Here is a 15,274-nt window from a genome sequence, read left to right on the forward strand (position 1 = left end):
AAACAAAACATATTTAAAAAAATATTGTGTTATAGTTATACATGAGTGTTTTATTTAAATAATTATAAAATGTGACTGTGAAAAACTAAATCTGCACTAAGTAACTTTTCTGGTGTGGTCTGTCACTTGCTTGTCTCTATAGAGTTATTACTTTGCCTGGAATGTTCCACAGTATGGCATTTAATTTCTGTATTGTGCATTTATACCAAAAGGTGCTTGGTATTGCACAAAAATATGTCTTTCCATAGATCTGACATGTAACTTGGCTTGGTGGCAATACCTGCTTGTCTTGGAGATAGGTTTTATTCCTTGTCACTTCTATTGAAACATGGCAATTATAATTTCTTACAGTCTTTTTGGTTTTATGGATAGTGATGTCTGACTTGCTGCATGTGCAAAACTAAAACTATATTTACAATCAGGATGTGTTCTATAAATGACACAGTAGAAGTAGTGAAATACAAAAAAAAAAAAAACAGCAACAATGCATCAGAACAATACCTCAAACCAATATTATTAGTGTGGGCTTTTGAGCTCTAAATCCTGTTCATGTTTCTTCAAAGATTCAATAATACTGTATCCTGCGTGCCTTTTCACCCACTTCCTCTGTGCTTCCTCTCTCCTCTCCTGTGTCCGAGGGAGCTCATGGCAGCTTAAAATAGCTTTTGTCATCTCCAAAGGCTCCATGCCAGTCCCCATCATCACAACAGTAACACATAGAAAAACTGTTCAAATGACATCTCCAGAGAGGCGAGAAGTCCTGCATATACGCTGTGTGTAAACAGAGTAGTACCTGGAAGTTTTAACAAATCCCTGTTAATGTGTAGCCATTCTGTTTAACATATGATTCACATTAATATAATTATCTATATGTGTTGTTAATTTGGTACACTGTTACAAACAAACCACAATAGCTTGACTTATACATAAATATGATAAACAACCTGAATGTCAAAAGAATCAAAGATATATTTCCTAGAGCTCTTTATCAATTGGAACTGATCTGTAAATCTGTAAAAAAAAAAAAGGTTTTAATCATTAATCTTATATATACTTCTCATATAGCACTTTTCCAGATCCAGTCGCTTCACTATTTTGTGCATTATTCCGTCAGTGGTAAGCTAGTATTGTACCCACAGCTGCCCTGGGGTAGATTGACAGAAGCAAGACACCATTGGGGGCACCATTGGCCCCTCTGACCACCACCAACACTCACACACTACTTTCATACTAGGCAGTGTTGGTGAAGTGTCTTGCCTAAGGACGCACCCCACTGTGGCACCTGGCATTCCCAACTGTCTCTCATCCAAGTACTAACCAGGCCCAGTCCTCCTTATCTTCTGAGGTCTGATGAGATTAGGCTTTGAGAAAGAGGTTTGGCCACACAAAGCTGATAAAAAACGTTAAAGAGATAAAACAATGCAAGTCTACCTGTACACTAATAAGCTGTGTGCACTTACACTTGAGTTTGAAGACCAAAATCTTCAGATATAAAAAGAATAAATGTAGTTGACAATGTTTTGAACACAGAACACAGACAACCAGTGGCAGAGAGACACTTGAGGGTTAATTGCTGTCTGCGTCAGTGTTTACAGAAGTGATGCATCTGAAATGAGCTGTAATGAACAAAATGGACTAACAAATATACACTCAAAACAAACATTACATAAGAGAGATGTTTATGTTCAGAATTAATATAGAGAAAAATTCAAATTCTTCTGTCTGGTAATGCCAAAAAAGGTTTACATCGTACAAGCTAGAAACCATTTTAAGATGAGTTAACATTAGTCTTTACTGATTTTTTTAGTCTTGTGGATCAAGGCCCTGTCTACTGAGTGCTATCACACTTTTGACATTCAACATTCAGTAAGTACCAGATGATGATGATTATACAATAAAAACTCAAACCTTTTCCTCCCATTTATAGCTTGTGATTATTTTGATATTAACCATAAATTATGCGTATAGATGTATAAATCTGATGTATTACTTCACGATGTGGTATTAATGGTGGACTGATTGATCCATCTCATCCATTATATCAATATATTAGTGTAACAGCATCAGATCAATGATAATGTGATTAGAGTGATTCTGCTGCCCCCTTCACACCCGTCTGCAGCAAAGCCCTCTAAACTAAATCGAAGATTATAATTTGATTTGGTTGTATTTGTTAGGTAATTTTCAACATAAACTTTTTGTGTGTGTTTTTTTTAATTACCTTTCCTACTTTCTGAAACTTGCACAATTTTCTAGATATTGATTTATGGACAACAAAAACTCTACGGCTGGCACTTTATGATCCCTGTATCCGATTGAATTATTTATCAACTTTCAGTCTGCTGGTGGAGGAAGTTTGAGAGCTCTCCAAAGTAAGATGATAGGGCAATTATCACACCCCCTGAAACCTCTCCATAGGTGATGATTATAGCGGGCAAATGCTCAAGTACAAATGCCTCAGTGTACAGTGTAATTATAGCCTTTTTCATATGAAGGGCACCTCTAAATGGTTAACAAGGATCCATACCGCTATGACACCAAACAATGACCTGCCCGAATCGCAGCATCTCAATTAGTTTGACCTGTGAACTGTGTGCAGCCTGGGGAAATTGCATAGAGAATTGTCATTAGGCTAAATGGCTGATTAGAATGGTAAGAATCCAGACAGCACTATAGTTGGTCTATTCAGTATTCAATGGTTGTTAGCTGTTTTTGTTAAGCATTGAAAAGTAATGCATTGGGACTCAAAAATCAATGCCGTAAGCGTCAGTTCCCAGCATTCAGAGCTTTGAAAATGGGCTTAATTAGATTAGCTGCTATTTGTGTATTTTTTACTGGGGTTCTTCTTATCTTCTTATATACTGCATAGTTACTCTCTCACGTTGCTTGGATGCAGTCATTTCTGTAGTGTTATTGTGTCTTTAAAGCTTCTCTGCAGACATTTTTGGAATATTTGACGAACTAAATACAGACTAAAAGAAATGGGAGCTGGAAAACTAAAAATCTGAATGTTATTAGACATAATGGCTGATTAGAATGGTAAGAATCTACACATCGCTATAGGTGGTCTATTCTAGATTAGCATTGAAAGGTACAGCATCAGGCCTTAAAAATTAATGCAGTAAGCGTCAGTATTCACAGGTTTGAAAGTGAACTTAATTAGTTTAGCTGCCATTGGTGTAGGCATGTCACGATAACAAATTCTGAAGCACGATATATTGGTACAGGGATCTATTGTGATAAACCATAATGCTGAAAATACTTTATCCCACTGATACAATAACAATAATTCAAGATAATCCCGCTAAACCATTTTTAAATAGACTGTATCATGAAAGCTTCTCTGCAGTCATTTTACGAATATTTGTCAACCTAAATAAATGCTAAAGGAAAATAGGAACAGCAAACCAGAACATTCGCATGTTTTTAGACATAATCGCTGATTAGAATACAAATCTACACATTGCTATGGCTGGTCTATTCAAGATTCAGTGGTTCCTCTCTGTTTTTGTTTTGCATTGAAAAGTAATTCATCTGGCCTTTAAAATCAATGCAATGAGCGTCAGTTCCCAGCATTCAGAGCTTTGAAATTGATGTTAATTAGTTTGGCTGCCATTTCTGTATTTTTCACTGGGATCCTTCTTACCTCATTTCATAGTTTAGCTGTCTTATGTCGCTTGGATACAGTCATTTCTTGGTGCTATTGTATCTTTAAAGATCATTATAGACATTTTTTGGAAAATTTGTCCAACTAGAAAAAGGGAATGAGCTGCAACAGTAAAATGGCTTTTTCAAAGTTATGATGTTTGTGTTATATCTTATATTGTAGTGGCACACATATAAGCCCATAATGCACACACACAAGTTAAACAACTGGAATCTACTATCCCAAATAGTTACTACAAGAGTACTACAAATGTCAGCCTGTCAGGAACATTGGACGACTGCAGTGGAGAACCTTCATTCGGACCTAACTCCAGATTTGAACAATAGGCTTGGCTAGGACCTATAGTTTAAGGATTATGCATATGGATTTTAGGTTAAATGATTTGGTGTGGTTATCCATGACAGAAAAAGAGCCACTCAAACAGTCTTTTCTAACCATGACAAAAACTCAATTTTAAGTGTCTTCATTGTCACCCCCAGTTTTAGCATTCTTTTGTTGACTTTAATCCCTCTGGCGAGCACATTCTCTTTGGCAGGCCTGGTACTTGTCTTGTGCGCTATGTCTGTGTCTACATCGTCACTGTACTGAGGAACGACTTAACACAATCAAAGTCTTAAGTGCTAAAGTACAAGAAACAAGATGGCTCTGGCAGCTAAAAACTAACTGTGTTCTCAAAGCAATGGCCTTTTCCATGCCAGGAATGACACTCAACAGTTGTATAGCTGTTGCTGCTTAAATTGGGTAGTAATTTGCTCTGGACAAAAAATGGTAAATAAATTTGTGGTCACGCTCATGCCCAAGGGTACAATATGTGATAATAGACAGATGAAATAATACATTCAGTTCAGGGAGATTGGTTTTCAAATGCATCGCACCCACATAATTGCTGTCTGACCACAACACAACGACATTGATTGGAAAGAACACCACAAGCAAAGTTGTTAAATTAAATGCTCTTCTATTGGAAATCACTATAGAGTTTCACTTCAGTAATGATTATTTTAGGAGTCAGTGGTTTAAAAAAAACAAAAAAAACAATGTCAATATCTTGCCATAGTTATAAGTGAAATAAGCAATACAATACAAATGGATTTTGAACTGTGTTTTAACGCTATGCAGTCATGAATTCTGATTACAGTGACCAAAATCTATATTAGATTTTCCAAGCTGCTTGCATTTCAGTTATCCATTTTATATTAACGGTCGTGACCATGTAGTGATGATGGAGCAAACTGATAGATGCGTAGCCGCCATGACAACCGCTCATTACCAAGTCTGTTGAAATGTCTTGCCCAGGGACACAAATCTACTTCTGGTTACTAATAAGTGAATACCTCTATTACCTGGACAGACTTTCTAGTTATTCTAATCCAAAGGTGTAGTTACTGTGGTTGACATTTCCCCTATTTTGGCAATAAATGTACTGTGCCAGTGTCTCTAAGCATTAGACTTCAGTTAGCACAAATACTTTGAGTGTAGTGAGCTGCCATAACTGCTTGTAACGGGATGCACTTAGCTTCTGCAGTACTGCCAGGATTCAAATAGTCTTTCTTCCAGGCAATAAAAAGAGCAATGGAAATGGCAGAAAGACTCAAATAGCTATTCAAACTCAAATCTAAAATCTGTCGAAAATAACATTAACAAAATTCTGAAATCTTGCTCAAGGATTTTTTTTTTATGTGAAGAGAACACAAAACCATGGAGATATTTGGAACTCTATTCACATGGGAATAACTTTGGCATCCTCTGATATCAGCTTGCAGTCCAGTGAGTTTTTTGACATGGCAGCTTGTACAAACCGCATAAGTACACTGCCTTCAATGAGTCATACCGGGGCACTTAAACAATAATGAGATTACATAGTAGACATTACAGAGAGTGGATAGGCAGCTTTATGCTTTGGACTTCTGCAGACCGGATGCAATATTTCACTCAGACATTTAGTCCTTTTTGCTGTAAATGGAAGGTATGCTGACCAAAGAGGTTTTCACAAAAGTAACCTCAAACTGGCAAAGGCTTATCCACTGGGCACTCAGAGAACTGCGTCGGACACAGCACTGCTAAGCTCAGATAACGTAGAAAGTCTCTGCAGTTGGTAGTCCATCAAGTGAATTATAAAGAAAGGATTGAACCTGGGTCAAACTAGCAAACTCAAACTGTATGTGTCTATACTCGCTGATCTATAGCAATACATTTTCTGGAATATGCTTAGTAGTAGGGTTGGCAGTATGGTGATAAAATGGAATCTTGATCTGATTCCTGTTATGACCAGCTATTTTGATTATTTCTAATGCACTAGTTCTCGATTTAATGCAGCAGACACATTTTCCCCACCCACTTCTCCTATTGATTAGCTTCTGTAAGGCTCTAAGTTAGTGACAGCTGGATTTAACCAATCACAGTGAAGTATGAAATTTCTGAAGAAGAAGACTACTTAAAAGGACAAAGTGTATGAATGATGATAACATTTTATTCATCTTCTGGCTCTAATAAAATGTTGGCATCATTTTTTGTTTTGTTTTGTAGTTATGGTTTCAATGTTTAAGATTTAGGTTACAGTCTGATAGTAATGACAAGGTAAAATATGTTGTTAATTCATAGTTATTTGTATCCAGTTAGCTCAGCAGTGTATTTGTTCTCTACTCTGACTAATAGGCTGTGTAATTAGAATCATTCAAGTAATTTTCTACTAAAATGTTGCCAGATTTTGATGCTTCTATCTCACTATAATCAGCAAAATTTAAATTGTAAAATAACATATTTCATTGATAATAACTGATGATTTTGGGCCCTATCTCTTATGCAAATGTTTGATGCAATCATATTCATATCCCTTTTTCTCTCCCCTCCAGTGCCAGAAGCTGTTCTTTTCTGTATTGCATTCTCCACTCAATACTGCCCCCTGCTGTTCATTTGGTTTACTGTTAGCTTCTTTTTCTGCAGATGTTTTGTAACCACATGCTCACATTCAAGACTGCATACAATTATTTCTAAAAATTAAATATGGTTAGATGGGAGATGTATATGACATTTTTAAAGTCCTCCTGAATCAAACTGTGATCTCGCAAGATCTAATCTGTGCGACCTTGACCACATATTCAGGTCAATACTGTGGCCTGATTACTCCAGTGCAGATAGAGTAAGGCGTCATCTCAATAGAACATCTTTGATTGCGTCCGGATCCAAACAAACACAAGAGCCTTGTTCTGATTTAGGCTAATCATAATCATTCAGTCAAGAGAGCTTAACTTATCATGCACCTAATGTTTTGATAGAGAAAAACATATTTGGTGCCTTTGACAAATTGCAGCCCCATACTGTAGGTAAAGATCTTGTGCATAAAATTGATTTAAAGAAGCTTAATTGATTTGAGCTATCTGCTTTACTAATGTTTGCAGCTTGCGAACATGTTGTACTGATGTGAATCATGCTGATGACAGTATCAAATTTTAGAGTTGTGACTATCGTGAGAAGATACAACACGCACAATTTCTTCTTATTACATGTTGGTGACCTGAATAATCACATTTACAATTATTGATTATTTTTAAATTATTTTTTATTGATATTTTTAAAAATATTAGCTCTCTTTGGTTCCTCTTTGTGTGAGGGACTTAATGCAGCCCTATACTCCACCCAGACCAGCTCCTGCTGGCTATGCCCAAAGGCTCAAGACCAGAGATGACAGAGTCTTTTCTGTGGCAGCACCCAAACTATGGAACAGCCTCCCTCTGCCTGTCAGATCCTCTCAGTCTTTAACACAGTTTAGACTAGACTGAAAACCCACCTTTTCTCCTTGGCATTTAATACTTGCTATAGAGGATATCTTGGTGTTTTATTGTTCTTTTCCTGTGTATCGTTTAAATCTGTATATTTGTTCTTTGTTGACTTTTATGTGAAGTACTTTGTTTTTAACAGTGCTATATAAATAAGCACAAATTGAATTGAATTACTAATTAACTGATAAATCTTGACATCCCCAGACAATAATAGACAAATTCACATCACATGTAGTAGATGACTTGTAGTGTTCTATTGCATTTTGTCATAGTTTGGGTAGGGGGACATATCTTGAGAACTGGAGCCTCCAGCTTAGATTTTTCATCTCTAATTTTCCACTATAGCTTTTAAACAACTTTTTGTTTGGATTACTCAAGTATCTATCAGTTAAAAAAAAAAATAATTTCCCAAATGTATTTTTTAATTGAAGGAGAAATTAATGTTTTCCTTCTTGCAAATGATTTGTGTTGACATTATTTATATGCTTTGTTTCACCCATGTTTGATGTACAGTTCTGGCATTGCTTTTGTCATATACAGCCGAGCCTTATCTAATAGTAACAAGAGCGTGATTAAAATGCATTTTCCGGAGCAGACTGTATTGTTTGTGTGCAGGCCCAGAGGCTCAGAGCAGCAGCAGCTCCAGCTCAGATCTGCCTGCTGTTAATGTAATCGCCCTCACAAACTCGCACAACAAATACCATGGATCATGAATGATGTTATAAATGCCTGCCGTGCTGTTTCTCTCCCCCTATACTTATCCAGTATTCCTTGCTCAACCGTAATCAATGCTTGTAGAGCTGTCAGGTTTTGACAATGTTGGCTAGCAAAGAGATGTATGAAATATAAGATGCTATTTATTTACTCTACTGAAAAATTGGATTGTACTACCCGTACTTGCTTGGGTTCCCTTTTTTGCAAGGGAAAATTTATCAAGTTGTGTTAACAACAGAAGCAGTGCTATATTTTTAGACTGACAACATTTTTAAAGGTACAGTACTTTCATTACATAGCATAGCATTGGTGGACAAAGTACTTTTACTCAAGTGCATCTTGAGTATATAAGCCCATCCCATCAGCATGGGCTTACATAAGCCAGTTGCTTCAACCAAATCCTTTTTTTGGTTGCAATTAATTAAGAAAATATATTATTATTATTATTATTATTATTATTATTATTATTATTATTATTATTATTATTATTATTATTATTATTTAAAATGTAAACAACCAAAATAAACTTCATTCATTCATTCAAAAAGTATGATGTCATTGTTCTAGTGTTTTTCTGGTTGTTTTTGAAAACAATGGATTTTTTATTGATGTTTTATCCTTGGAATTACATAACCTTCAAATTCTAAATATTTATTAACACAGTTGCACAATAACATTTTTACTGTATGTTATATAGTTTCTCCAAATACTTTTTTAAAACTTTTAATTAAAGAGAGAGTATTTTGCTTTTATTGGGTATTAACTGCTTACACATAACATGTTTAGATCACCATGTTGCCTTTTATTGTTTTGGAAATGCTATATTTGCCGAAAACAACATGTAACATATTATAAGATTCACTTTCATTTCAGTCTCTCCTCCCATTGCTCCCCATGCAAAGCTACTCCCCCTTTTACAGCACTATCACAACTCAGTCAGCATGCGTCCCACTAAACTACTGCACAAGGCACTCAACTACTGCACAAGGCACTAAACTACTTCACAAGGTACTAAACTACTGAGTGATGCATCTGGTTTGTCAAGTTGTTGTTGACAGTTTTGTATCATGTTTTTGTATATTGATGGAGAATTGTCGTGCACAAGCATGGGTGACGTAGGACTGTGGGCTGGGAGTTGCAGAGAATCTTACAGCTAACCGTAAGGAGGGTTTGACTGGAGAAGAGATCGCAAAAATACTCAAACATGCATGGATGACATCTAACACCTTTTCAGGCGTGATTTGATGAGAGAATAATGTTATAACTTGGAAGGTTAAAAAAATAAAAAAAACCTTCTTGGATCTTGGATCATTAGTTTATACTTCTGCTTGAGTAGTATTAATTTTGAAGCAATTCTTTTGGCTTCTCATCCGCTGGTCCTTGGCCCTTTTTCTCTATGAACTTATTTTCTTATTTTCCAAACTGTTCCTGTTTAAAATGTGTCCTTTGGTGTGAACAGGATAGTGTCAGCAGAAAATGGACAGGGGAGTGATCCGGGGCAGTGGCGTAGAACAGCTTTAATGGAAGAGTGACTGATGGATGGATTACAGCGCACCCTCAGGTTATTTGGGCACATCGCAGGCCACCATGTCTGCAGTTTGTCACTTCCATGCTGCTGTAGTCGGAGGAGGTACACAGAGGCATATCCCTTTTCATTACAAATGTATTATTTCCCAGCTCTACATCTTATGTTTTATGAGATAGCTGTATTGTATCTGTACTATATGTAGTGCTATGGGATATGGGAAAAAAATCACGATTTCCAATTCATTTTTACCTTTTTCGTATTGTAATAATAAATAAACACAAGGCTTTCAATCTATACTTCATGAAAAACAACAAGACTTTTAATCAGTAATTTCACATGCATTCCAATATTTTCCTTTTGTCCAGATTTTCCTCCAAACCACATGCTTTTATTGATAGAGGATTGTCAATTAATAAAACCAAAGCTGCTCCTTGATCATTAAAATTTGATTAATCAGCCCTTCATGTATGTCTGCTGCTATATCAAGAAAAGGGGACAGCAGACTCTGATTAGTGCAGACTGATCTTGTGTCCTTGGGCAAGACACTTCACCCTCCTTGCCTATGTATAAATGTAGTACGTGAATGAGTGACTGGTGTTGGTGAGAGAAGTCTTTGGCTGAAAAATGAATGAACAAATAGTGTGATGTAAAAGCCAGTGCACTATTCATTATCACTTAAACAGTGTATAAATAAATCTTGTATTAGATCAAATATGTCTAAGCTTTAGTCACTTTATTAATAGATCCATCAAATAATCCGTCTCCATTCAGACTGTATTTGTGGTTATGAGAAAGCGATGGCATTTCCATATTGAGTGCTCCTAAAGGTCAGCGAGAGCTTTCTGACATGTGTCCGACCACTCAACTCACCATAATCCAGTTACATGCAATATGCGCCCAAGCAAACCAGCCTGAGATCAACCACACTGTATAAATATATGTGTTGTGTTAAATCCTGACCCATCTGAGCTCATAAGCCGTGAGATGTGTGACATGGCTTAGCAGCTCATCTCCGTTCTATTAGAAAACGAATATGTGAAAGCAGGACAAAGTGACTGGGATGTTGTGATTAGAGTTGAGTGGTCATAAAGCTTGCGTCATGACAATGCTGTGACAGTGGGGAGCACAGTAAGGCTGAACAATTTCATTTTAAGTGATGGTATTTACATTTGCAATTTAGGTTTTAGAAATGACTGTACAATTATAGTTCAAGTTGGCTACCATAAGTTATGTTGGTGGTCATTTCGGTGTCGAAAGTATCAAATTGTAAGTTTATGTAGATGAGTTCTTCAGGCATTCATTTCAGTTCCCTGTTACATATGCAACATTTTGAGGGCTTTTACCCATTCAGAAGATATAATATTTTGTTTTAAATTGTCAAATAAATTGGCAAAACTTCTAATTTCTCATCATTCTGAAATCCAGCTATCTACCATTGACCTTTAGGCAATTAATACATTTAATTTCAGTCATGATTACAATTATTTCACTAATAGATTACAAAAAAATAGTGAACTGTGGTTGAAGTCAGGCCAGAGTTACTCACATAATGTTTGAAATGTTACTTGCGTCTGTCTTATATCATGTCTTATATAATGGTTCACGTCTGAGTACATACACCGAAAGGCTTTGCAGGTTTACTTTAGACAAAACATGAATAACTTTTGTTTCAAACTAGTACACATGGCTTCGGTTATAACCAAAATAAGTATAGTTATCATCTATGACCCATAAACTGGCAGCTAACTTATGTCACCTGTGACTAAAATGCACAAATAGTAAATGTAGTGACTTTACACCCTTATGACTCATCAGACCTCCTTCCCTTCAAAACGCTCTGTTGTTTTAGGCCTGGAGCTGCACCAGTGCCATATTGCAGCTGATTAGTGAAGCTTTTATGTTCCACTTAACATCTCCAGCCCTGCGCGAGTGCCAGCCGTAGACAGGAGACACAGAGGACCTGGGCTAAACGCGGCCACACAGACACGTGGACATTAACTTGTATTAGAGCAGCTGTGCCTGGCAGCCTGGACATCATCTGCCTGGCACTGGGCCTGTCCTTTGATGGGCTCAAACACACAGGCAAATCTCACAGCCATAACAGAGAGTGGGGTCACATCAGGGGACACTTAATGGAAATCTTAACAAGATATATCAGAGAGGAAAGAGGAGTTTCACAGCTTTTTAGTGGTTAAAAGCACCAGAATTTGTATTATTGTAATTTTTTTTTTTTTTTTCATTTTTGTAGCTTCAAAGTCACCTTAAAAGACTCGAAACACAAAACATCAACAAATCCTGTGCTGTGTTGCATATTTAATTAATATATTGATTAAAAGAAAGTCAAAAATAAGTCTTAAAGGGATGTTTATAGAGTGACTTCAACCTGATCCCAAATGTTTGTGTATGTAAAAACTGGATATATAATTTAGGGAGAATTATTTGTTGGCTTTGTTCAATTCTATCCATGTAGAAAAGTACAAAGTTATGTGAGTTCAGCTTCAGTTCTGACATGTGGAATGATGTTTTATGATCATAATTGCATTTGCAGGACTTAAAGCTTACTGCTCAATGTGTATGCTACGCTGTTGTTTGACATCACTGTTTTTTGGCTGTCTGCAATTAAAATAAATGTGTCTCTTATATAAGAAAAAAGAAAAATGATTGGCCTAACTCTGAAAACTTATGCAAAAATATATAAAGGTAGCATCACTTCTACGCCTGTGTCTACCAAACATGAAACTATGATGTAATGTGTGAATCAGGGTATCCTCTCTTCTCTCAAGATGTTTCCTCTTTTGTTCTGATGGCGTATCACTGCCATCTAGTGAGAAAAGCCTTATCTCCTTTGTTTACCAAGACTAAAATAAGCTACAAAACTTGCATCTTTCATAGTCCCACTTCCCGGTCTGGGTTTTTACATAACAAACTGTTTCATAACTTGGCAGGTCATGGTTTCTTTTCTTAAACCTTTTGCGTCACTTTCTCAGCTTTCCCATTTTCTTCTCCAACTGCTCTCATTAACTCCTTCAAACCTTTTCCCCTCTTCTTGCTGCAGTTTGATGGTAATGCCACCTCAGGGGGCTAGACTTGGGTGGCTTTGTTTTGCATGGGCACTTGGCAGTCCTTGCTGACTCACTAACTCTGGTCCATATGTTTCCTTTCTTTGTCATTTAGCCTTGATGCTTCACTCTAGGTGACTTCAGACAGATTGTGCATGCTCATGCTTTTGCTTGCCGGCTTAAGAAGTGTCCTTGTGGAGTTTTTTCATGATGAGACTGTTTACTACATGTGGAAAAGGACACTGCTGAGAGAAAAGAAGGAAAAATATACAATCATAACCAGGGGCATGTTCAGATCTTTTTCACTGGGGTGGTCCGAACATTTAAACAAGAACAAATTATAATTTTGGAAATAAGTAATTATAACATATAGAATCCTAAATATGTATGTCTATTCTGTTTTGTTATTATTTGGTGCAATGTGGCCTATGGGGCCCTGGAGGATTAACTATTGAACATGTTTATGTGAATGAATAATTGTATCTTCAAAATGTACCCCTCTTTATGCTCAAAGTAACTGGGATAGTCTAAAGAAATAGATACAAGATCAACAATTCCCATCATAAGTTTAGATACTGTTTTCCCAGATCTTCACAAAACAGCCTTAGCTCTGCTTGGACTACCCATCAGCCCTCACTGTTTCTGTCAGAGGTCAAGTGGAAGGTCAGGACAAATGACTCAAACTCCCAGCATCCCACAGGGCTGTGGGCTGGAGCTGGTGGCAGTCAGTCATTGCATTAACCTCTAACCTGGAGCGCATGTTAAAGATGGACTGTCTGGTGACACGCAATGCAGACAACACACTGAGGGCTTATAAAACAGTACAGCACAGTTAAATGAAGAACTGTGTTGTGTACTATGTTTAGTTTCTTAGGATGTTGATTACTGTGTTAGCCAACATTCTGACATCAGTATTTTTGTGATATATTTGTTCAGCCCTATCCACAGCCCATGAACAAGATGAGAAAATGAAATAAATGAAACTAACTTAGAATTAAGCGTTTGTTACCGTTTAATTTGACTTTGAAACAGAGTCAGACTTAATAGATTTTTGCTAAATGTTTTGAGCAGTAATAAATGTTGACGGATACCAGCTTTCATTACAGATTTCCGTCCAAATAGACAATTAAAATACTGCAATGATAAATCTGACATTGCGTAATTTATAACTAATGTATAAATATTGGCTTTTCGGTTTTTCAAGGATGTCTGGACACAATATTTTTTTTCTGCAAACAACCAATAAACAAGTATTACATGCTTGTGTGTCTGCAGAAGTGATCTTACAGGTTTTTGCATTTTTCCACAGTAATGAGACCGAAACATGGTGTGCTGACCTTCTGAGAAAGTCCTTAGAGAAGAAGAGAGCTTTTCTTCAGGGATCAATACAGACTGAGCTAAAAACTGCGGCGTATTTTTAGAAGCGGATTCACTTTGAAGGAAGTCTGCAGGCAACAAAATGTTCGAGGTGATGAGAGAGGGTGTACTAAATAAATCCTCTGAAGGTCACACGAGGTAAAAAGGAAAAAGTGCATTTGCATAGTGATAATAGTAGTCCTCTATCTCCAGTACAGGTTTTTAACAATTATGAATATACTAAGATCATATGATTGCTGTTTGATGTATAATTTTTTATATCAAAGAAAACAAGAATATTTTGCATAATCACATTTGAGTGGTTATGAAACGGTTGAAATTTAGTAGTATTTAGTTGTCTTTTGTTATGGTTTTCTGTATCTACTTAGTACCATACCTAGTCCAGTTAAGCTCTGGTTCACTACTGGTTTAGTCTGTGGTCAGTTGTGGTATTGTCCTGATTCACTGGTTTGGACCTGTTTTCTTTCTCCTGGTTTTCTCCTGGTGTAGTCTTGGTTTAGAACAACCTTTGGTAGCATTGATTCTTGTTTATTGGAGCATTGCTAGTTTCCAGATTGCAAAATGTGATGATGACGTACTCAGAAGGAGGGCAAGAGACATTTTACCAATTGTACTTTCATAAGAGATATCCAATAAGAGAATTTACACATGTTGAACCTGATTGTGTTGTATATGTCAGGAATATTGTACTATTGTATGGATTTGGAGAAGGAACTGTTCCATGCAATAGACTTCCACCTAAAGGACATTCGCTCTCTTGCTGTTAACTTTACACACATACAACATTGAAATGCCAACTCTAATGTGAAACCTTTTTCTCTTGTTTCAACAGTTCTTTCCCTATGGTGATGCATCCAAGTTCGCTCAGCATGCCTTCAGGACCTTTGACAAGAATGGAGATGGCACTATTGATTTCAGAGAGTTCATCTGCGCTCTATCCATCACCTCCAGGGGGAGCTTTGAGCAGAAACTCAACTGGGCCTTCAATATGTACGACCTGGACGGAGACGGCAAGATCACACGGGTGGAGATGCTCGAGATCATTGAGGTATGAGGACAATGTCAGGTGAACTTGTGCTTGTATTTTTGGGTGACTGAAGATCAGGTTCAACATTTGAGGATTTTCTATCAAGCAAATTTGGGAAAACGA

At 36.8% G+C, this 15,274-nt stretch overlaps 2 protein-coding genes across 2 annotated transcripts in view; both read left to right on the top strand.

The window, feature by feature from the left end:
- ints9 (integrator complex subunit 9) overlaps nucleotides 1-15,274 on the top strand; it is a 205,423-nt gene that overhangs the window by 156,929 nt on the left and 33,220 nt on the right. The gene's annotated exons all lie outside the window — the stretch shown is intronic.
- The window catches only part of vsnl1a (visinin-like 1a), a 34,464-nt gene that overhangs the window by 16,733 nt on the left and 2,457 nt on the right, over nucleotides 1-15,274 (top strand). The window contains exon 3 of the mRNA XM_033991157.2: nucleotides 14,957-15,172. Coding sequence (XP_033847048.1) covers nucleotides 14,957-15,172 — 216 coding nt within the window. The remainder of the gene's footprint in view (nucleotides 1-14,956; nucleotides 15,173-15,274) is intronic.

Source organism: Periophthalmus magnuspinnatus, chromosome 24 (genome assembly GCF_009829125.3).
Source record: "Periophthalmus magnuspinnatus isolate fPerMag1 chromosome 24, fPerMag1.2.pri, whole genome shotgun sequence".
Lineage (NCBI taxonomy): Eukaryota > Metazoa > Chordata > Actinopteri > Gobiiformes > Gobiidae > Periophthalmus > Periophthalmus magnuspinnatus.